The 25,007-nt window shown below is 44.4% G+C and overlaps 1 protein-coding gene across 2 annotated transcripts in view; it reads right to left on the bottom strand.

Annotated features, from left to right (window-relative positions):
* Nucleotides 1-10,271, bottom strand: part of LOC137371010 (uncharacterized) — a 100,191-nt gene extending 89,920 nt beyond the window's left edge. For both annotated transcript variants that reach the window (XM_068032908.1, XM_068032909.1), the window contains exons 1-3: nucleotides 10,182-10,271; nucleotides 3,894-4,190; nucleotides 2,909-3,178 (exon numbers count right to left, since the gene is read on the bottom strand). In XM_068032908.1, coding sequence (XP_067889009.1) covers nucleotides 2,909-3,178; nucleotides 3,894-4,190; nucleotides 10,182-10,227 — 613 coding nt within the window. In that variant the 5' untranslated portion in view covers nucleotides 10,228-10,271. The remainder of the gene's footprint in view (nucleotides 1-2,908; nucleotides 3,179-3,893; nucleotides 4,191-10,181) is intronic.
* Between the last annotated feature and the right edge of the window lie 14,736 nt (nucleotides 10,272-25,007).

Below are 25,007 nucleotides of genomic sequence, written 5' to 3'. Positions count from 1 at the left end.
ATGCAATAGACAGACAAAGCGATCCCATGACCAATGGACCAGATCGAAGCTCTGCAGTCCTGCCACATCTAGTCATGAATGGTGGCGGACAATTAAACAACTAACTGGAGGAGGTGGCTCCACAAATATCCTCATCCTCAATGATGGGGAGCCCAGCACATCAGTGCAAAATATAAGGCTGAAGCATTTGCAACAATCTTCAGCCAGAAGTGCCGAGTGGATGATCCATCTCGGCCTCTTCCTGAAGTCCCCAGCATCACAGGTACCAGTTTTCAGCCAATTCGATTCACTCCACGTGATATCAAGAAACAACTGAAGGCACTGGATACTGCAAAGGCTATGAGCCCAGAAAACATTCCAGCAATAGTACTGAGACCTGTGCTCCAGAATTTGCTGCACCCCTAGCCAAGCTTTTCCAGTACAGCAACAACACTGGCATCTACCCTGCAATGTGGAAAATTGCCCAGGTATGTCCTGTACACAAAAAGCAGGACAAATCCAATCCAACTACCACCCCATCAGTCTACTCGTGATCATCAGTAAAGTGATGGACGGTGTCATTGACAGTGCTATTAAGCAGCCCTAGCAAAAACTGAAATCAATGGGAATCAGGGGGAAAACTCTCCGCTGGTTGGAAACATACCTAGCTCAAAGGAAGACGGTTGTGGTTGTTGGAGGTCAATCATCTCAGCTCCAGAATATCACTGCAGGAGTTCTTCAGGGCAGTGTCCTATGCCCAACTATCTTCAGCTGTTTCATCAATGACCTTCCTTCAATCATAAGGTCAGAATTGGGGATGTTCGCTGATGATTGCACAATGTTTAGCACCATTCGCGACTCCTCAAATACTGAAGCAGTCCGTGTAGAAATACAGCAAGACCTGGACAATATCCAAGCTTGGGCTGATAAGTGGCAAGCAATATTCACGCCACACAAGTGCCAGGCAATGACCATCTCCAACAAGAGAGAATCTAACCATCACCCCTTGACATTCAATGGCATTACAATTGCGGAATCCCCCACTATTAACATCCTTGGGGTTACCATTGACCAGAAACTGAACTGGAGTATAAATACCGTGGCTACAAGAACTGGGCAGAGGCTAGGAATCCTGTGGCGAGTAACTCACCTCCTGACTCCCCAAAGCCTGTCCACCATCTACAAGGCACAAGTCAGGAGTGTGATGGAATACTCTCCACTTGCCTGGATGGGTGCAGCTCCAACAACACTCAAGAAGCTTGACACCATCCAGGACAAAGCAGCCAGCTTGATTGGCACCCCGTCCACAACATTTACTCCCTCCACCACTGATGCACAGTGGCAGCAGTGTGTACCATCTACAAGATGCACTGCAGCAATGCAGCAAGGCTGCTCAGGCACCACCTTCCAAACCCGTGACCTCTCCCAACTAGAAGGACAAAGGCAGCAGATGCATGCGAACACCACCACCTGCAAGTTCCCCTCCAAGCCATACACCATCCTGACTTGGAACTATATCGCCATTCCTTCACTGTCGCTGGGACAAAATTCTGGAACCCCCACATGGACTGCAGCAGTTCAAGAAGACAACTCACCACCATCTTCTCATGGGCAATTAGGGATGGGCAATAAATGCCAGCTTGACCAGCAACGCCCACATCCCATGAACCTAATAAAAAAAAACTTGATTGCATTTTTCAAGGCAGTAATGAGGAGGATTGATGAGGGTAGTACAGTTGATATAATCTACATGGATTTTAGTAAGGCTTTTGATGAGGTCCCACAAGGCAGACTGGTCAAAAAATAAAAGCCCATGGGATCCAAGGGCAAGTTGGATCCAAAATTGGCTCAGAAGCAGGAAGAAAAGGGTAATGGTCAGTGAGTCTTTGCTTTTGTGGTATCCATCAAATATTTAGACTTAAATGTAGGAAGCATGATTAAGAGGTTTGCAGATGATACAAAAATTGGCCACTTGGTTGATTGCGAGGAAGAAAGGTGTAGATTGAAGGATGGTATCAATGGACTGGTCAGGTGGGAGAAAAGTGGCAAATGGAATTCAATCTGGAGAAATGTGAGATAATGCATTTGGGGAGGGAAAACAAGGCAAGGGAATACAAAATAAATGGTAGGATACTGAGAAGTGTAGAGGAACAGAGGGACCTTTGAGTGTATGTCCACAAATTCCCCGAAGGTAGCTGGACAAGTTGATAAGGTGGTTAAGAAGGTTTAGGGATACTTTCCTTTATCAGCCTAGTACAGAATATAAGAGCAGGAGGTTACGCTAGAACTATATAAAACACTTGTTAGGTCACAGCTAGAGTACTGCATACAGTCTGGTCACCGCATTGCAGGAAGGATGTGATCATATTAGAGAGAGTGCAGAGGAAATTTATGAGGATGTTGCCAAGAATGGAAAATTTTAGCTATGAGGTAAGATTAAACAGGCTGGATCTGTTTTCTTTGGAACAGACGAGACTGAGGAATCATGGAATCTTTTATGTCCATTTGAGGGCCTCAGTTTAAAGTCTCATCTGAAAGACAGCATCTCTGACAGGACAGCACTCCTTCGGTTTTGCACTGAAATGTGAGCCTAGATTTTGGCTCAAGTCTTTGGTGTAATTTGTGAACGCAAGGCAAGAGTGCTCCCAAGGGGAGCCACAGCCGACAATTAAAATATAATAATTTCACACAAAAATACTAGTTCCTTTTGATACTGCGGCAGTAAATAATGATGGCAGCTCATCAGGCTGCAACAGAGCAATTAAAGCAATTATCACACTACGTTGATCTTGGTTAAAATCATACAGACCAGCCAGCCAATTCATACAGGTAGTGAGCTCACACATTTCTCAGCCAGACTGCTAGCTAAAACATTCCGATCCTATGATGCAATAGAAGGTAACAGGAGATTATAAAACTGCATACTCACATCTTACAAACAGTTCCATCGGTTCAAAAAGTGTTGGATGATTTATCAGACAAGTTACATTTTTCAAGTTGTTTCTAACTTGTTTTGGCTTGCAGTTGCTAGTAACTGTCCTGGTTGCATTTTGTTGGTTCATTCTTTTGCTTTCTCTCATTGAGATCGTCGGTGACACCCACACAATATTGGGTGCTAGGCCACCTTTAGCAGCGCTGCACATTGTCATAAGTTGATCTTTAAAGCCGCTGTGACGTGTTCCAGTAAAATCAGGAGGGACTAGAGAGGGCAACAAATTAGGACATTATTTGCCATTTAGAACAATATGAAGACGGCAATGTCATTCAGGAATTAAGCATCTCATTACATCCATGAATTCTGTTTTCTGACAATAGTATTTCTTAATTTCTAAGTATCTTAAAAATCCATTTAAATGCATATTTTCAGTGATCTGATTTATCCTGGCATGATTATTATTATCCAGAAATCTGCACATATTATCCAGGAATTATCCCTTGTCTTCTTTAAACTTCAAAATATTTAGATGATTTTTTATTGTACAGCTAGGCTCTGAATTATAAAGCAAGAAAACTGATAGCAAATAAACTTCTGCCATGTGTATTATACAGCAGATTATACTACTGAAGCCCAGAAGGTTCCCATTTCTTTTACACTGTTGCTCACTACTTGCATAGAATCTGAAAGTGGAGCAAACTTCCTGAAAACATTGATGTGTGCTAAGGTGGAGTGAAAATGGCTCATAGCAAATCCATAACTCCAAGTCTTGCTAGTAGTGAATTTTAAAATGTTTAAGTTCAAGTTATCACAGCCATGACATTTCCGTTATCATACTCAGCAATCATATAAGAACATGAAGTTTGACTCAATGGACCAGTCTATATTCAAGAAATTGTTTGAAAACCACTTGAAAGTCTTATCTTCATACTGCCTAATATGAAAAGGTATAGTGAAATGTTTTATTACAGTAACTTACTCAGAACTGTCAGCATTACTCGATTTTCTGAAGTTACGCAAGAGTTTGTAAATGCCTTTGGCTTTTCAACAGTACGCTGACTATTATTGACTCTGTTGGTTAATGAGGCATTGATGAGTTTCGAACAGTTGGCATTTTCTAAAGAGCAGGTCTTTAAGATTACACCAAGGAAATGTATCGTTTCATTGTGTTCGAACTGCCATCTAGGCTTTCTGATTGCTGCTTTCTCAGTTAATTCACAACTTGAGCCCACACCATTTCCAAGTCCATGTGGAAGATTTTTATGCATTTGTTTCCCTGAAGAAATAACATAAAATTAATACCAAATATCTTAAAGTAATATAAATATAATAATCAAATTGTGATAGTAAGAATTTTTTGGCTTACAGTATAGGATGTTCAACAATGACACTAAGGAAGTTCTTTATCAACAGATTAATTTTCTGCCACTTGTGGTCTGTCCTGTATGAACATCACCACCTTTTTTTTGCTGACCTACGTTGGCATCCAGTCATTCAAAGCATTAAATTTAAAATCCTTGGCCTCATCTGTAAATCATTCTATGGATTCACACCACCTTCTCTGCAATTTTATTTCAGAATTATATCCTCTCCTGAACACTTCATTTCTCTGAACACAGCTTCTTGTGCATTCCCTCTCTCTCTGGTGATGGAGATATTTAGAGACCTCAATTCAACTCTTTGCAACTTCCTCCCACACCTTTCCACTTCTCTTACTCACTCAACATCTTTAAAAACCTTTGTCAGATCAATTTCTTCAACCAAGCTCTAACTCACACATCCTAATCTCTCCTTTCCTGGCTGAGTCTTTGTCGTTTTATGGCAATTTGTTTTGGGATGTTTCTTTACATCAACGATGTCATAGAAATACAATATGCAGTTGTAAAAAGCTATTTTAAACTATTTCATTGTGTAAACTACCCTGGTATAATACAAGCATATTGCAAGATTTGAAATGTACACATTAATATTAGAAGTATTCAAGGCTTTTAAATTTTAAAAGACAAGTTTTGTTGAAAGGTCATCAACCAGAAACAGTGCGCTGAATCTTGTTGGCTCCCCAGTGTCGAGTTTTGTAATGGGTGAGGCGGGAGGTGGTGCCTAAAGATGGGTCCAGGTGAGGCCCGCCACAGACCTCAGTGCTGGGAGGGCCTGACCCGATCCTCCAGGTAGCAGCAAGTCTACATGGGCCCCCCCCACCACCCCCCACCACCACTGAGCGACGGGACCTCAATTAAAATAATCAAATGAATTAATTAACATAGACTTACCTGCAATCTTGAAGGCCCACCATGATCTTTGGTGCGGCGGTTGGCACTCCCCAATGTAGAGGAGACCACATTGTGAGCAGCGAATACAGTATACTACATTGAAAGAAGTTCAAGTAAATCGCTGCTTTGCCTGAAAGGAGTGTTTGGGGCCTGGGATAGTGAGGAGAGAGGAGGTAAATGGGCAGGTATTGCACCTCCTGTGATTGCAGGGGAAGGTGCCATGGGAAGGGGACGAGGTGGTTGGGGTAATGGAGGAGTGGACCAAGGTGTCACGGAGGGAACGATCCCTTCGGAATGCTGACAGGGGAAGGGAGGGGAAGATGCTTTTGGTAGTGGCATCACGCTGGAGGTGGCGGAAATGGTCCTCTACATTGGGGAGACCAAACGCAGACTGGGTGACCGCTTTGCGGAACACCTACGCTCAGTCCGCAAGCAGGACGCCGAGCTTCCGGTTGCTTGCCATTTCAACACTCCCCCCTGCTCTCATGCTCACATCTCTGTCCTGGGATTGCCGCAGTGTTCCAGTGAACATCAACGCAAGCTCAAGGAACAGCATCTCATTTACCGATTAGGCACACTACAGCCTGCCGGACTGAACATTGAGTTCAATAATTTCAGAGCATGACAGGCCCCCCACTTTACTTTTATTTTTAGTTATTTTTTTCTTTTTCCTTTTTTATATATATGTATTTTTGTGTGTTTATTTTATTTTATTTAATCTTAGTTTGTTCAGTTTGCTTACCCACTTTTTTTTCATGTTAGTACTTTCAGTCCATTAACACCCTATCTGTACTAATGCTTTGTCTTTCAACACATCATTAACATATTGTTTGCCATTGCTCCACGACCTTCTGGTCAGCTATTCTCTCCTATCAACACCTTCTCCTTTGTTATCTCTTGCCCCACCCCTGCTTTACTTGCTTATAGCCTTTTACATTTCTAATATTTGCCAGTTCTGAAGAAGGGTCACTGACCTGAAACGTTAACTCTGCCTTTCTCTCCACAGATGCTGCCAGACCTGCTGAGTATTTCCAGCATTTCTTGTTTTTATTTAACATTTCCAAGAAATTGTTTTACTAATCCATTGCTCATTGTCAAACAAGAAAACATTGCACAGTAGATGTATTTTAGTTAATATCTCAGAAACTTAGCATGACATGACACATCACACTATAGCAAGTTGCACAACATCAAGAATGGTACAATGCCAAAGAAATTGCTAGCACTAGAGTTGTGCCCACTATTTTCAATATTAATCTCAGGAGACACCGAGCAGAGACCAGACAAACAACTACCCCTGCCCTCTCCCTCCCTGACGGTAAAAGGGACAATCAGAAGGACAATGATAATGACATTTGGCTCTCACACAGTGGCAGTAATTGTAACTTTTGGTGATAACATAAAACATGGAAATAAAAATCAAGAGAAATATAGAACATGTGGTTGATCCAAAATTGCTTGTTATACACTATCACCAAAAGTTAAAATTACCCCCAGTGCTGCTTCAGAACAGCAATTCCAACTTTCATTTATATAGCACCTTTTATAGAGTAGATATACCAGAGCACTTCAGAGGGGCTGAACAGATATTGAACAATTGTAGAATAAGAGTTGAGAGCTGGTTGAAGACATGGTTGAAGACCTAGGTATTGTGGTTGCTTTTGAAAATGGGAAACAAAGTAGCAAGACAGATGGATTTAGGGAGAGAGTTCCAGGCTGAAAGGTTCAGCTGGCCGGAGGCTATACTGATTGTGGTTTAATGGAGAGGAGGATGCAAGGAAGGTCAGATTTGGAAGAGCAGAGGGCATGTCCTGGTAGCTGTGACTAAAGCAAGTTGCAAAGGTAGGATGTGGTGAGACTATGGAAGGCTTTGTATTCAAGGACCAGTATTTTGTTAAATGCATCAGGGAAAAGGAAGGCAATGATGTTTAGTGAGGACAGGACTAATAGAAGAACAGGACTTAGAGCATACCAGGATGTAGGGAGTGGATGTTTGGACAAATCCCTCTTTACCAAGTGACAATTTTAAGTATTAGAAATAAATCATGTTTAGAAACTTACTATTTGTGCTGAGGAACTGACATATAAGAAGACAGAGTACAATGTCCATTTTCAGAAGAAGAGGCAATAGAAGAAGTTGAGCTCAGGAAAGTATCAGAGGATATCAGCAGGGATGGGGCAAGGTAAGAGTGGAGGCAGGAAATGTTGCACAGGTGGAACTATGTGGCAATGGAAAGGACATCAACTCAAGGCTGAACAGAACATAGGGGTTACACAACCATTGGGATTAATGAAGATCAATATCTTCTCAACATAAGATGGTACATAGAAGGAGACTCAAAAAGAAGACAAAATCATGTAAAAGATGATTACAACAAAACAACTGCCAACATTTTTGAATTTATTCCTGATGAGCATCTGTTAAGGAACAAAAGAGAATGAAATTCATGGGCTGGAATTTTCAGGGTCCTCCGAAGTTGGGAACAGTGGAGGGGGGGAAAGCCCCAAAAATACTGGCATTGGGCAGCGTGTTAATTTCAAGGCACTGATTCTGTTGCCGGCAATAATCATTGGGGTAGGACAGGAATCCAGCTATCCTCCCAACTGAGGGCATTGAAACTTGTTAAAAATCTCATTGAGCTTGTTGAAGAGGATAGGGTGAAATATTTAAAGGGGCGAATGGTTTTAGAAGCTGTCAGTTATTGAACAGCTGGAGGGTGGGGGGCAGCGGCACAGGTACACAGTGGGGAGCCGGTCAAGGCTGCCCCAGGTTATCACACGGGCCCCATAAGAGAGTCAGCGGGTGAAAGGGGACTCAGTATTTGGTAAGTAGGTGCCATTAGCACTGCGCAGGTGGCAGGTAGAGTGGGCACTCAGTACTCGGGCATTGAACAGGGTGATCACTGCCCTGGCATTATGGGGGGCAGAGGTGCAGGGGCAAGGCTCTAAGTCAAAATAGGATGGCCACCTATCTAAAAGGAAGTTTGCAGCTGGCACTGGGGGCATAACTGTCAGATCTTGGGCCCAGTGATGATGAGGGGCAACACGCTCCACAGGAAGGGCGGACCCCTAAGCATCAGAAGGGCATGGCGGAGGAAAGAGGGGCAGGAAGACAACGGAGGCTATACTCTCAACACAGGATCTACCACCAAAGATGGAGCTACCTGGAGATGACCGAGACCCATTGCTGCAGGAGACTATGACTCTCCAGGCAGATGGTCACTGACATCTGTGCCCTTGTCACCGAAGACCTTGCACCTCACAGCACAGCTTGCCATGCTCTCCCAGTAGCCATCAAAGACACTGTTGTCTTGAACATCTTCACTTCTGCCTCCTTCCAAGGATCAGCTGCGGGTCTTGGTGGCATCTCACAAACAGCTGCACAGCACTGCAACTCGATGGTCACTGATGCCCTCTTTGCCAGAGCTGGACAACAAATTCATTTGACAACTGAATCGGCCCCTCAGGGACAGAGGGCATTGGATTCTGCCTTCATCGCTGAATTCTCCCAAGTGCAGAGCATATTGCCATCAAGAGACCCAGCGACCAGCCAGTGAGATCCATCAACAGGAAGGGCGTCTATCCCCTCAACATTCAACTGTACTGCGACCATAACAAGAGCTTCCTCCAAATGTGCACTCACTTTCCTGGCAGCAGATATGACTCCTTCATCCTCCACCAGTCCAGGCTGCCAGAGATCTTCACTCCAACCCACAAAGTGCAAGGATGGATCTTAGGGGACAAGAGATATTCCTTGAAGACCTGCTACTTATCCTCTATGGGAGCCCCAGTTGTAAGAGAGGAGGAGGAAGAGGGGGCAGAGGACGATGACACTGAACAGAGAGGTGCCCCTCCTGCATGACAAGGTGGCTTCCTCCTGCCGCCCTCCAGAAAGAGGACCTCCCGCCTCTCCCTCACAGCCTCCAGCATTAGATCCAGGTCGGCATCAATGAAGCGAGGGTCTGCCCTGCCCTCGGTGCTAGGCCTCCGGCTCCACTGTGACATCTCACTTCCCTCTGGTGCAGTGGAAGGCTTTGGCACAAACTGCAGAACTCTCCCTCAGCACAACCAGCAGCCTCCGTGATGGCTGCTGTGGGAGTCTAAATAGGTCCCACACTTCATCTGACCCAACTCTGCTCCTGCCCCTCGGATCTAAGTGGACAGGAAACCGATCCCCATACCAATTAAGGGCTTCCCCATGCGAAAATCTGAAGTTTAATCAGTTTTCCCCTGGAGGTGGGTTTCTGACCCAAAAACAGACTGGGCTCCTGTTTCCCACCACACCACCTGCACCCCCTCCCCCCCACCCCTCCGTGGTGAAAATTCAGACCATGGTGTCAGTGACTTTATTCAAAAGGTTGCTTTGAGTACAAGACAGTTATTTTCTGTGTTAATCTCATACTGAACCTTGGTTAAAAGTATGATGAGGAATTTTACCCCAATGCCAACATTGGTTTTCCTTTTTGAATGGAATTGTCTCTCTGACCTTCTTCTCAGGCGAATGCTGTCAGAACAATAGCTGGTCTGATTGCTATAAACTGAATCTCTCTATAATAAAAACAGAAAATGCTGGAAATACTCAGCAGGTCTGGCAGCAGCTGTGAGAGAGGATCAGAGTTCAGGCTGTCTTCATAAATGTTGCCTGAGCTGCTGGGTATTTCCAGCATTTTGTTTTTAGTTCAGATTTCCAGCATCCGCAGTATTTTGCTTTTTTGTCTTAATCTCTCTGTTGCCCAATAACTACTGATAAGAATTTTAGGTCAATATAAAAATAACTGCACTATTGCACACAAATTACCAGTCAGTTGCAAAGTGCATTGTGTTCAAACGATAAATAAAGCATACCAATGCAACAGAAATCTACACCACAACAGAGTTTGTACAAACTGAATCCAGGCTTTTTCAGATTACTGTCCATTGATATAGCCAGAAAACTTCTCTATCTTTACTATCTGAATGTTTTAAGTTTTAAAAACAAAGCATGTTTGGAAACTTACCATTTGCGCTGAGGAACAGACATATAAGACAGAATACAGCCTTCATTTTCAAAGAAGTCAGTTGTAGAGCTGACTCTGCAACTGAATCTCTGTTCTGACCAGAAAGGAAGTAACTGGATGTCATGTGATCAAAAACCTAATAAATAACCAACCCTGCATTATTCCTCAGCACCTACTTTACAAGTTCTGCTATAAAAAGCCACCCAGTTTCACAGACATCTGATTGCTAGGCATGGAGATAAGGGGCGATGAAAAGCTGTCTTGAAAAGTTTACCTGACTCTCTTTCAAACGTTGCCAGAGTCTCTGTACATCTCCAACATTCTGTTTTCAGTTTTAAACCTTAATCAGAGTGGTGAATTTGTAGAATGGACGCTGGTGCAGATTCTTTTCTTTGTCCTCCTTATCTCGAGAGACAATGGATACGCGCCTGGAGGTGGTCAGTGGTTTGTGAAGCAGCGCCTGGAGTGGCTATAAAGGCCAATTCTAGAGTGACAGGCTCTTCCACAGGTGCTGCAGAGAAATCTGTTTGTCGGGGCTGTTACACAGTTGGCTCTCCCCTTGCGCCTCTGTCTTTTTTCCTGCCAACTACTAAGTCTCTTCGACTCGTCATAGGGGAGAATTGGATTGATATCCGAGAGAGTGGGTCATTGAAATCATAAAACTTTACACCTTTTCGCCCATCGTGTTGTGCCAGCTGTTTGAAAGAGCTATCCAATGAGTCCCACTCCCTTGCTTTTTCTCCATAGACCTGCAAATTTTCCTTTTCAATTCAACGGCCAGCATCTATTGCCCATCCCTAATTGCCCTTGAGAAGATGGTGGCGCACAGCCTTTTTGAACAGTTGCAGTTTGTGTGAACAAACAAAGAACAAACAAAGAACAGTACAGCACAGGAACAGGCCATTCGGCCCTCCAAGCCTGCGCCAATCTTGATGCCTGCCTAAACTAAAACATTCTGCACTTCCGGTGACCGTATCCCTCTATTCCCATCCTGTTCATGTATTTATCAAGATGCCTCTTAAACGTCGCTATCATACCTGCTTCCACCACCTCCCCCGGCAGCAAGTTCCAGGCACTCACCACCCTCTGTGTAAAGAACTTGCCTCGAACATCCCCTCTAAACTTTGCCCTTCTCACCTTAAACCTATGTCCCCTAGTAACTGACTCTTCCACCCTGGGAAAAAGTGTGGTGAAGGGTTAGGGCGGGAGTTCCAGGATTTTGACCCTACACCAATGATATATATAACAGTAATATATTTCCAAGTTAGGAAGGTGTATGATATGAGGCGGAAGTTTAAAGTGGTGGTGTTTCCATGTTTCTGCTGCCCTTGTCCTTCTAGGTGGTAGAGGTTGCAGGTTTGGGAAGTGCCATCACAAAAAGCCTCGATGGGTTATTGCAGTGTATCTTGTAGATGGTACACACTGCTGCCACATTGGTGGCGGTAGTGAATGTTTAAGAAGCAGAATACCAAAAATCTGCCTTGCTGTTGTAACCACAGGATTTATATGGCAGGTCCAGTGAAGTTTCTGGTCAATGGTGTGCACTGTCTATACATTACTGTCCACTAGAATTACTGGTAAGAAAGTCATCGGGAGCATGCCTGTGATTTTCAGATATACAATGCTAGTGAGCCATTATAAAAATTAACCCTCTAAGCATATATATAATAGAAAACAGCAAGACTTATATTTATTTAGCAGCTTAATACATCATTCACAAACAGCTAATATGCTTCAAATAACTTTGTTTGGGAGGCAAACTACAGAATTCTACAAACTACAAGATCCCATCAATGGCAATTAGATGAAAGGCAAGTTAATTTGTTTTTGGTTTCTTTGGTTGGGGAAGAATGTTCAGTGGTGCTTCTTCAAATATTGTCGTCATTTCTGACATCCCACTTTAAACAGGGAGATGGGACGTTTGTTTAATATCATGTTCATGAGACAGCATCTCCAATAATGTAGCACTCCCTCACTGCCACACTGAGTGTTATCCTGAATTATGAGCTCAAATCCTGGACTATGGCTTGAAACCCAAATCCCGTATCACCAACTGAGCAGTGGTGACACATTAATATATTTCAAATTGTGCCCAGATTCAAAGTTTCGTTCTCTGAGTGGGGGAGGGGGAATTAATTTACTTCGAACGGCCCTCTGGGGGCAAGCAACTCTGCCAGCAGCTAGCGGCGCAGCTCGCACAGCGTTCTTTAACTATATCGTGAAAGAATTTCTCCCTCTAAGTATTTTTAACTCATACTAGTAGTTCCATCATAAAACATGAAGAGTAAATACTATCTTTCCTTTTCTTTCTTTTGGGCCTCCTTATCTCGAGAGACAATGGATACGCGCCTGGAGGTGGTCAGTGGTTTGTGAAGCAGCGCCTGGAGTGGCTATAAAGGCCAATTCTGGAGTGACAGGCTCTTCCACAGGTGCTGCAGAGAAATTTGTTTGTTGGGGCTGTTGCACAGTTGGCTCTCCCCTTGCGCCTCTGTAAATACTAAATACTAACTGCAATCAGAATCATATTTTCTGCCTCACTCCATACAACGTTCAGCTTTCTCCAAATCTGTTGACTTGAGGAAAGGGTCAAACCACAAAATTCAAACAAAAATATAATATGCAATTTATTGAGGTATGTGTTTGGCTCTCAGTTCCTTCTGAATTTAGCTGATAGCTATTCAAATCTAACAAGATTTGGTAACTGCTGTAGGAATATTTATCACCATGAACTATTCAAATAATCTTTGAGTTGCGGTTTGGGACCTCTGAGGTGATTAGTCAGACAATTAACTCCCATCGATGCTAAGATCATGAGAAATGAACAACTATGTTTATATAATAGCTAATAAAAATGATCAGTTTGATGTAGAGATTGTGAACCATTTATTATTCTCCCCATTTCAAAGAGTTAGCAAATTTAGCATCTAGGGCTAAAAATTGCTTTGCACCCATTTTGGGACATGGGGGTCACAATTCACAGCCCCTCGGCGCCTGATTCCATGCAGGCAGACAGCACGCAAACTTTTTGCTGCCCCCTCATTTGTTTGATTGCAGCGTGCAGTTAGAACACAGCTTGCGCTGCTGGCTGGTTGCATACTCACCACGGCATCAACAGCATGCAAGGCTAGCACATGTTCCTACTAGGCTCCAGCTCTTAAAAGCAGCCTACCCCTCTTAAAGGGGAGCTGCACTGAAAGAAAGGAAGCTGCTGCTGACTGCCAGTACAGCGATTGACTGCAATTGGAAACAAAGAAAATGGGGTACCATGGCAGAGAGAGGGCTCCCAGGTTCACAGTCACGGCACTGGAGGCATTAGTCATGAAGGTTGACGGGGAGAGAGGCGATGTTTCCACGGAAGGCCAGAAGGCCCTCAAGGAATGCGCTCCAAAGGGAATGGAAGCAGTTGGTAATGCATGGAGTCTGGCACTGAGGACCTGGCAGCAGTGGCGGAGAAAGTTAAATAATCTCATGCAGGTGGTCAAGGTCAGTGAATGCATCTTCAAAGGACACCTCCTACACACCACACCCCCATCACAAACTCATCAGCAGTGCCAAGCAGTCAGAACTCAGGCCTTACATTCACTTACTCCACCTCACCTTCACACACCCATTAATGATGCCAGCCTCACACCCACTTTGCGCTGTCTCCATACACCTCCAACTATTCAGCCACGGCAGGCTCATCACCTAAATGAAGAGCAACACAACCACTGACATTCGACCCTCTCTCGAAACCCTAGGTGGCACAAAATAAAAGGAAGCAGAGCAGAAGTGCTCCTGAGTCCTGTGGAGTACATGGTGTTCTGCATCATGGGGCCAGCTGCAACAGAGCTCATTGCTTCCAGCATCATTGAGAACATTGAGGATAACAATTTTTTTTAAATCATTTGTTCATGGGATGTGAGCATTGCTGGCAAGACCAGCTTTTATTGCCCATCCCCAATTGAGAAGGTGATGGTGAACAGCATTCTTAAACCGCTGCAGTCCATCTTGTGTAGATACACTCACAGTGCTGTTAGGAAGGGAGTTCCAGGATTTTGACCCAGTGACAGTGCAGGAACGGTGATATAGTTCCAAGTCAGGATGGTGTGTGGCTTGGAGGGGAACTTGCAGGTGGTGGTGTTCCCATGCATCTGCTGCCCTTGTCCTTCTAGGTGGTAGCGGTCATGGGTTTGAAAGGTGCTTTCGAAGGAAGGTTGGTGAATTGCTGCAGTGCATCTTGGAGATGTTACTGCCTTATTCCCCTTCTCAACTACTGTCATCCTGCTATCTCACATGAAGTGAAAGCTAAAGATGGTGTGAACATGAACCTATTGCTTTTCACCCCTCCCTACTTCCCTCACCCTAACCTTCCCCTTCTGATTTTCTGCTTTCAGATATCCAAGAACTGCTGCCTTCACAGCCACAGGGGCCTCAGGAGCAAGTGAGAGAGCAGCAGCACATCATTGATGAAGAAGCATTGTCACTTAATCTTACACTCACAGCCACCAGCTCAGATACTGGCACTGCATGAACTTTAGACGCTAGTATATGTTCTGTTATTGCCTTCATCAGCAATAAGGTACCAAACAATCTTCAGTTGAAAGGTAATCAAGGAGTGAGTTCTTTATTATTAAATAACAAGTTTATAAGAGAGCTCTGTAATATACGTGTGACTAGATGACTAACACAACTCCAACTAAACTATGATGTGTTGGTTGGTGTCACTTCCTGGGATGATGTGTGAAGTACTCATACTGTTAAAGTGGTATCACAACAGTATAGAGTCAGGATTATCATGCGGTGAGTCACAAGACATGAGTGGGCTGCAGCCAAGCAAGGGGGAAAGGATGTGCTGGCTCAATGGAACACAAGGGCACAGACAGGAACTACTATTACCAGGGACTCAGATGAGGTCTTCGATGGGGCAGCCTACATTGATAAGGATGCACACCGAAATGTTTGGTTCATTGGCAGGGGGCCCGCCAGAAAGCCTCCTGTCAATGTGAAGGAATATGGAAGTGTTCAGCTCCAATGTGGCAGATAGCATTACACAGAGCTTGAAGCCCACCCTTTGCATTGTGGAAGTGGTGGCCAACACCATCACAGCACTTGTAGACCCAGCCAGGATGCAGCCCCTAGTGGCTGTAGTCTCAGCTTCCACTGCAGAACAGACAGAAGCTACCCAATGTCTCAGAGAGATCCATGGTTGCTGCCGTGCAGTCTCAAGACTGCTGCCGTCATGGCTGCAGATCTCAGTGCTCTGTTATAGGGCTTCGGTCATGTACCAAGTGCAGTGATTGATGGCATCCTGAGAGATACTGAATATGTTGCCTACTCCCATCTGGAAGGATCCGGTCACGTAGAAGTTTAATGTGGTTGTGACCTTTACGGCCACTGGCAGCAGTGTCTTCACCCTGCAGTGAGACTGCAGATCTTCTTGAAGGCAGTAGCACTGTTCAGTGACCACATCCTTGTTGAATCTGAGTCACCTCAGGCATTACTCTTGGGTGAATTGGAGGTATGAGAAGTGATCCCTGGAAATACGTAGCGGGTAGGGCCTTCTATGGAGAGTCCTCATGCGTCTACCTCTTTGCAGTGATTCCCCTCTCTGCAGCCCCTGCTCCATTTCTCTGTCATGTTGCAGACCCAAAGAAAATTGCAACTACAGCCCCCATACCTCTTGCAGACATTAGTGTGTGCAGGTGAGCAAATCCTCTGCCCTCCCTCAATGAATGCACCAGCTCACCATCCGGATCCCCATGTTAGCTGGCATTGTTAATGGTTCTCTCTCTTCATGTACTGCCCTTCTGTTTAAATCTGCTATTATCAAAAATAGGTGGGAAGGCATGTTGTAATGAGGACACAAAGAATCTGCAAAGCGATACGGATACATTAAGTGAGTGGGCAAAAACTTGGCAGATGGAGTTCAATGTGGGAAAGTGTGAGGTCATCCACTTTGGTAGGAAGAATAAAAAGGCAGATTATTATTTAGATGGAGAAAGACTACAAAATACTGCAGTACAGAGGGATCTGGGTGTTCTTGCGCATGAAACAGAAAAGGTTAGCATGCAGGTGCAACAAGTAATTGGGAAGACAAATGGAATTTTGGCATTTATTGCTAGGGGGTTGGAGTTTAAAAATAGGGAAGTCTTGTTACAACTGTACAGGGTGTTGGTGAGGCCACAAGTGGAGTACTGCGTACAGTTTTGGTCCCCGTATTTAAGGAAGGATATACTAGCATTGGAGACAGTTCAGAAAAGGTTCACTAGGCTGATTCCTGGAATGAAGGGGTTGTCTTATCAAGAACAGCTAAACAGGTTAGGCCTTTATTCATTGGCGTTTAGAAGAATGAGAGGTGATCTTATAGAAACATATAAGATTCTAAGGGGGCTTGACAGGGTAGATGTTTCCACTGGTGGAGGAATCTCAAACTATGGGTCATAGTTACAGAATAAGGGGTCACACATTTAAAACTGAGATGCGAAGGAATTTCTTCTCTCAGACGGCGGTGAATCTCTGGAATTCTCGACCTCAGAGAGTTGTGGAGGCTAGGTCACTAAATGTATTTAAGGAGGAGGTAGATTTTTGAAATCTCGGGGAGTTGAGGGTTATGTGGAGCTGGCCCAAAAGAGGAGTTGAGGCCTGGGACAGATCAGCCATGATCTTATTGAATGGCGGGGCAGGCTTGAGGGGCTGAATGGCCTACTCCTGCTCCTATTTCTTATGTTGTTCACCCACTACTCAGAGAAAAATCTGTTGATCCCACCGTTCTTGCAAACTACTGCCCATCTCCAACCTCCCTGTCTTCTCCAAAGCCCAAGAATGTGTCGTCACCTCCCAAATCTGTGCCCATTTTTCCTGGAGCTCCATTTTGAATCCCTCAAATCTTGTTGCTGCCTCTGACACACTACTGAATGGGCACTTAGCTAAGTCACAAATCACATCCTATGTGACTGTGAGAAAGGTAATCTATCTCTCCTCATCCATCTCGGCTTGTCTGCAGTCTTTGATATGGTTGACCACACCATCTTCCGCCAACACCTCTCCACTGCTTTCCAACTTTGTGGGACTACTCTCACCTGGTTCCATTCTCATCTTTCTAATTGCAGCCAGAGAATCACATGCAATGGCTTCACTTCCCACTGCAATACCATTACCTCTGGTGTCCCCCAAGGATCAACTTTGGCCCAATCATATTTCTCATCTACATGGTGCCCCTCAGCGACATCATCCAAAACAACAGCATTAGTTTTCACATCTACACTGATAACACCCAGCGCTACCTGACCACCATCTCTCTCAGCTGCTTCGTTGTTGTCAAGTTATCTGACTGCTTATGCAGCATCCATTACTGAATGAGCAGAAATTTCCTTCAAATAAATATTGGGAAGACCCATTGTTGCCACAAGCTCCATTCTCCAGCTGCCAACACCATCCCTTTTCCTGGCAACTGGTTCTAACAAACAGTTAACAACCTTGGTGTTATATTTGACCCCAAGATGAGCTTCTGACCGCACAGCTGCATCATGATAAAGCCACTTATTTCCACCTCTGTAACATTGCCTAACTCTGCCCCGCCTCAGCTCATCTCTGCTGTCGAAATCCTCATCAATTCCTTTATTACCTCTAGACTTGACTATTCCAATGCACTTCTGGCCAGCCTCTGATATTCTACCCTCTGTAAACTTGAGGTCATCTAAAACTCTGCTGCCTGTGCCCTTATTTGCACAAAGTGCCATTTACCCATCATCCCTGTGCTTGCTGACACAGGGTCAAGCAAAGCCTCAATTCTATCATTTTCATCGCTGTTCACAAATTCCGTCCATGACCTCACCCCTCCCCATCTCTGTAATCTCCTCCAGTCCCACAACCCTCTGAGATATCAGGCGCTCCTCTAATTCTGGCCTCTTGAGCATCACTGATTTTAGTTGCTCAGCCATTGGTGGTTATGTCTTCAGCTACCTAGGTCCTAAGTTCTGGAATTTACTCCCTAAGCCTCTCTGCCCCTCAACCTCACATTCCTCCTTTAAGATGCTGCTTAAAACCTACTTCTTGAACGAAGCTTTGGTCATACAAACATATGAATTAGGAGCAGAAGTAGGCCATTCAGCCCCTCTAGCCTGCTCTGCCGTTCAATAAGATCCTGGCTGATCTGGTTGTGTCTCGAATTCCACACTCCCATCCAGCCCTGATAACCTTTGATTCCCTTGCCTAACAATAATCTGTCTACCTCCACCTTAAAAATATTCAATGGCCCCTCCTCCACCACCATCTGAGACAGAGAGTTCCAAAGTGGCACAACCCTCTGAGAGAAAAGATTTCTCCTCATCTCTGTCCTAAAAGGGTGACCCCTAATTTTAAAACAGTGCCCCCTAGTTCTGGACTCCCACAAGAGGAAACATCCTTTCTACATCCACCTTGTCAAGACTGTTCAGGATCTTATATCCTTCAATCAAGTCTCCCCTCACTCTTGTAAACTCCAGTGAAAACAAGCCCAGTCTGTCCAACCTTTCGTCATAAGACAACCCACTCATCCCAGGTATCAATCTAGTAAGCCTCCTCTGAAGTGCTTCCAATGCATTTACACCCTTCCTTAAATAAGGAGACCAAAACTGCACACAGTATTCAAGATGTGGTCTCACCAATGCCCTGTATAACTGAAGCTTTTATTCTCATAATAAAGGATAGCATTCCATTAGCCTTCTTTATGACTTGCTGGAGCTGCATACTAACCTTTTGTGACTGATGCACTAGAACACCCAGAACACCCTCTGCACCTTGGAATTCTGCAGTCGTTCTCCATTTAGGTAATACACTGCTTTTTTATTCTTCCTGCCAAAGTGAACAACTTCACATTTTCCCACATTATGTGCCATCTACCAGATTTTTGCCCACTCAGTCAACCTATCTATATCGGTCGGCAACCTCCCTGTGTCCTCTTCACAACATACTTCCCTACCTATCTTTGTGTCATCTTCCAATTTAGCTACCATGCCATCGCTCCCCTCATATAAGTCATTGATATAAATTGTAAAATGTTGAGGCCTTAGCACTCCACTCGTCACATCCTGCCACTCAGTGAAGGACCCATTTATGCATACTCTCTGTTTTCTGCCAGCCAGCCAATCCTCTATCCATGCAATATGTTACCCCCTACACCATGAGCTCCTACTTTGTGCAATAATCTTTTATGTGGCACCTTTGTCATATGACTTCTGGAAATCCAAGTACAGTACATCAACAGGTTCCCCTTTATCCACAGCGCATGTCACTCCTTCAAAGAACTCCAATAACATTGTTTAAACATGATTTCCCTTTTACAAAACCATGCTAACTATTCCCGATTACCTTGAGTTTTTCTAAGTGCCCAGCTATAACCTCCTTAATGATCGATTCTAACACCTTCTCCACGACAGACATCAAGCTAACTGGCCTATAGTTACCTATTTTCTGCCTCCCCCCTTCTTGAATAGAGGAGTTATATTTGCTATTTTCTAGTCTTATGGAACCTTTCCAGAATCTAGCAAATTTTTAAAAATTAACACCAATGCATCTACTACCTCAATAGCCACCTCTTTTAAGACCGTAGGATGAAGCCCAGCAGGACCCGAGGACTTGTCAGCCCAGTGCTCCATCAGTTTGCTCAGTACCGCTTCCTTGGTGATTGTAATTTCTCCAAGTTCCTCTCTTCCTTCCACCTCCTGATTTACAGCTATTACTGGAATGTTTTCTGTATCCTCTATAGTGAATACAGAAGCAAAATTAATTTCATCTGCCATTTCCTTATTATCTACTATTAACTCCCCATTCTCACTCTCTAAAAGACCAACACTCACTTTACTTAGTCTTTTCCTTTTTAAATACCTGTAGAAACGCTTGCTATCCATTTTTACTTTTCTAGCTACTTCTTCTCATACTCTAATTTCTTTCTCCTAATTAACCTTTCAGTCATTCTCTGCCATTCTTTATATTCTGACCAATCATTGTATTATACAAAAACAAAGACGACAGAGGAGACTGCAACAACTATGGGGTCATCTCACTCCTTCGAGTCATGGGGAAGGCCTTTGCTAGGGTCATACTTTAAAGACTCCCTTTACTTGCAGACTGAGTCTGCCCGGAAGCACAGTGCAGTTTCTGCATTGGCAGATCTACTATGGATATGAACCTCTCCATATTCCAGCTAAAAGAGAACTGTAGGGAACAGAGTATACCTGTTTACCTTACTTTCATAGATCTCATCTAGGCATTCAACACCATCAGCAGAGCAGGGCCCGAGAAGATTTTGGGAAAAATTGACTGTCCACCGAAGCTCCTCAGTCTCAACCGCTCCTTCCATGACATCATGCACTGTACAGTTTGATGGCTCCACCTCTGACAGTTTCGAAGTGAAGAATGGAGTGAAACAGGATTGTGTCCGAGCCCCCACTCTGTTTGGCATCTTCTTCTCTATGCTCCTGACCTTTGCCTTTCCTGCAGATATAGAAGGAGTTTACTTGCGCACTAGGTCAGATAGCAAGTTCTACAATCTACTTAGACTGAAAGTGAAGGCAAAAACACCTCACGTCCTGATCAGAGAACTCCTCTACGCTGATGATGCTGCACTAGTCACTCACACGGAAACTCAGCTACAAAGACTCATGGACTGTCTCTGCCCTGTCTGTAACTTGCTCTCCTTGACCAAAAGCATCAAGGAAACCATGGTCATGCGACAAGGTGTTGCATCTCAGCCCCTGATCACACTAAATAACACCCCACTGGACGTGGTTAGCAAATTCTGCTTCCTTGGGTCCACGGTGACAGACAATCTGTCCCTTGATGCAGAGCTCGATACATGCATCAGGAAAGCAGCTACCACCTTTGGCCAACTCACAAAATGCATATGGAATAACACCAGGCTAACCCTTAGGGCCAAGCTGATGGTGTATAAGGTCTGTGCTCTCAGCACCTTGCTGTATGGCTGTGAAACATGGGCAAATTACAGCAACCAGGAAAAGAAGCTGAGTAATTTTCATCTTTGTTGTTTCTCGTGCATTATGGGTATATCCTGACAGGACAAAATCACAAATGCAGCAGCCCTTTCAAAGGCATAGCTCCCAAGTGTGTTGACATTATCAAATGGTGACAGCTTCGGTGGATCAGACATGTCTGCAGGATGGAAGATACCCAAAGAGGTAGCCGGGGCCAGAAAACCAGTGGAGTGCCCAAGGCTCCCCTTCAAGAATGCTTGCAAGAATGACATGAAGGCCCTAAATGTTGAGTATTGCACCTGGCAGTCACTAGCTGACAAAAGAGAGAAATGGCGACACATCCTGTGGACTGCTGTGCACGACCACGACAAGCAGTTGTTATAGCAGCTTGGCAACAGGCACCAAAGTCAAAAACAACGGGCTGAATGTTACACACCCCCCCGACATTGGGGGTCATGGCAGGGGGGAACCAGAAAATGCCTCCAGCAGAGGCCCACCATGGGCCTCGACACTGGGAAGGCCTCGCCTGATAGTGAGGCTTTATGGCGGCCCCGCTGCCGTTCGGCAACGAGACACCCATTAACATATTTAAATAAATTAAATTTAATGAATTAATCAGACCTGCGCCTCCGCCTTCCATCCCGCTGTGATATTTGTGCCTGTGGCCAGCACTCCCGCGCGTTCGGATCCCCATCCGGGGAACCGAGGCAGAACTCTGGTGGGGAGGGGGGAGCAGGTAAGTTTCTCAATGCGGCAGGCGGGGAGCAGGGTCAAACTACAATTATTGGTTTAGGAGATGGTGGGAAGGGTTAGAGTTTAAAGTTTATGTACTTGAGATGGGGAAGGTCAGGTGGCCAAGGGAAGTGTTTTGGGGGAGAGGGCAAGAAATTAATTGCTGGGATATTGGGGGAGGGGGAGTGGGAGAGGGGCAAATTAAATGATTTAAATTTTTTTTGTAACCTCTTTCTTTAAATATTTTAATTGTAGAGAACTGTTTGAAGGCCTTTAAAAATGACATCAGCGCCTGCACAAAGACTGCCGACACCATTGCTGGATCAGGTAGCCTGCCCCCTCCATGTCACCGAGATGGGCGGTCCACCCCGGCCATTTAAATCAGCTGCCGTACTGAATATCACGCCGGCTCCACAACAAGTGGTCCGCAAGGGCAGAGCCATTGTTTTAGTCTGCCACCATATATAAATTACAGCCCAACAACTCACAGTGTCATTTGGCAGTTTCACATGTGGCACTTGGAGCAGAACCTGCCTCTCAAGGATTGGCCTTCACAGCCATCAGCAAAGGAGCACCAAGAGAAGACACCCCACCTAAATGGATTGTTTGCTGTATGTCCATCATCTTTCGTTGATGGAAGGATGCCGACCAAAGCAGATGGATTGCTATCCAATAGCTAGATTTTTCAGTACAAACAAACAAAATCATTAATCCTTGATTTTTCTGTTTTATAGAGTAATGATAAATTATGCCCTACAAGACCCACACACAAAGGGCTACCTGCTAGCAGTGCCAAGCAACTATTTATAACACTTCAGTGGTGCAAGTAGAGCAAGGAAACTGTTAATAGTGCATTTTGCTGTGCTATGGAAGATGTTTGACCCAGAAGCTTTGATGACCCAGAGATGGAAGAGCTTCAGAAAAGAGTGAAAACAAAGTGAAACTATTTATGGCAAAGGTGACCATTCTTCTCAGAAGCTCTTGGAGCATCAGACATAGGCAGAGATAGCAGAACTCTCCAGACCTGGAGAAATATAGGGAAGACCTGCTTATATTTGACAAGTACCTGGAAGGAATAGAAATACTTCTACATGAGAAAGTTGCAACAATAAATGCATATGCGGAGCAATAATTCTTAGGGAGGTTTCACCTAGCAGGACAATATCTGTTCCATTTTGTAACACACTATGACCTGGGCAGCTTTTGATGTTTGTGCTCAAAAAAGCTAGCCCTTGAATAGCAATCCAGCCATAGCTACGGGGCTATGGTCGTGGCTAGTAACCTAATGTTAATAAAAGCAAAATACTGCAGATGCTGGAAATCTGAAATAAAAACAAGAAATGCTGGAAATCCTCAGCAGGTCTGGCAGCATCTCTTGTGCAGAGAGAAGCAGAGTTAATGTTTCAGGTCAGTGACCCTTCATCAGAACCTAATGTTAATGTCAGTGTGTGTCTGTCACATAACACTGATGCTGAAACTGAGCAACATCAGAGAGGGCACATGCAGAGAAGTAATGTAATTAATTGAGACAGTCTTTCAATATTTTGTACTCTTCAGTTTTTTCAGTAATAGAGGAACAGAGTAAAAAAAGTCATCCCCAAAGAAACCTATACTGCAGAACATCCAATGCCACAAACACTAACTCTGGCAAGCACTGGCACTGTTACACACACCCTGGACAAAGTGCAGAGTGAGTCATAGTGTATGGTGAGAAGAACAAGTGGTTTTGGTTGCATAAGATGGGTTACGTGTAGATCACAGATTGAGTGCAGTTCATAGCTCTGCCCCTGACTTTAAAACACACTTGATCTTTTTTAATGAGCTAAATCTATCCCTCGGACCTGTATAAACATATTGTAATCTAATCTTCCCACAGAAAGCCATAAAGAACTCATAAGTCCTGCTTACAAACAAAGATTGCTGCTTGAGCATACTAAAGATCATGAGTGCACCTTGCATGGCGAGGTGTAGGGAGGCATCACCTGCTCAGATGTGCACAGTCTCAGATGAGTGGTTGTCTGCACTGCAGTCTGCAATGGAGAAAATAGCAATTCCTGTGGTGTACAGCAGAACTCACAGTCAGACATTTCAAAGGCACAGTGGAAGCAGCTTTCATGAATGCCAAGAAACACCAGGCTGAAAGATGCAGCTTTAGCTAACATTACAAACTCAGATCTGCCATTGAAACCTCCTCATTCACCTGCATGAGTGATCTGAGCATTGTACCTTTATGGGAGCTGACACATAGGGCCCTATATCTATCTGTACATGAGAATGATCCGGGGGTGTAACAAGGGGGAAGAAATTTAATTACAGCTATCCATTTTGCTCCTCCTTGAAGACAGATCAAGAAAAATATACAGAGACAATACATGATAAAACTCATTAAGGGCACTGGTAATGTAATGGCAATGTTACTGAACTAGTAATCTAAAGGACCAGACCAATGGTCTAGGGACATAAGTTCAAATCCCACCACAGCAGCTGGTGGAATTTAAATTCAATGAGTAAACAAAATCAGGAATAAAAAGATAGTTTCAGTAATGGTGACTATGAAACTACCAGATTGTTGTAAAACCCCACCTGGTTCTCTAATGCTCTTTGGGGAAGAAAATCTGTCCCCCTTACCCCATCTAGCCTACATGTGACATGTGACCTAGCAAGAGACTCAATTGTATCAAACAGTTACAGAAAAGTCAAAAAAGAATAAAACTGGATGGACCCACCCGGCATCAACCTAGGCACCTAAATGACAAAGACTCACTCTGCCTATCCAAGACTAGTCAAGCTAGAGCCTGTCATAGTTATATTCACCGAATCATACCTTACAGCCAATGTCCCAGATACCTCCATCACAATCCCTGGGTATGTCCTGTCCACTCGCAGGACAGACCCAGTGGAAGTGGTGGCACGGTGGTATACAGTCGGAGGGAGTGGCCATGGGAGTTCTCAACATTGACTCGGAACCCCATGAAGTCTCAAGGCAGCAGGTCAAACATGGGCAATGAAAGCTCCTGCTGATTACCACCTAATGCCCTCCCTCAGCTGATGAATATGTACTCTAGCTGGGGGACTTCAATGTCTATCACCAAGAGTGGCTTGATAGCACCATGACTGACCAAGATGGCGAAGTCCTGAAGGA

Source organism: Heterodontus francisci, chromosome 6 (genome assembly GCF_036365525.1).
Source record: "Heterodontus francisci isolate sHetFra1 chromosome 6, sHetFra1.hap1, whole genome shotgun sequence".
Taxonomy (NCBI): domain Eukaryota; kingdom Metazoa; phylum Chordata; class Chondrichthyes; order Heterodontiformes; family Heterodontidae; genus Heterodontus; species Heterodontus francisci.
Note: the sequence above shows the minus strand (reverse complement) of the source record. Positions and strands in the feature narration are given on the sequence as shown.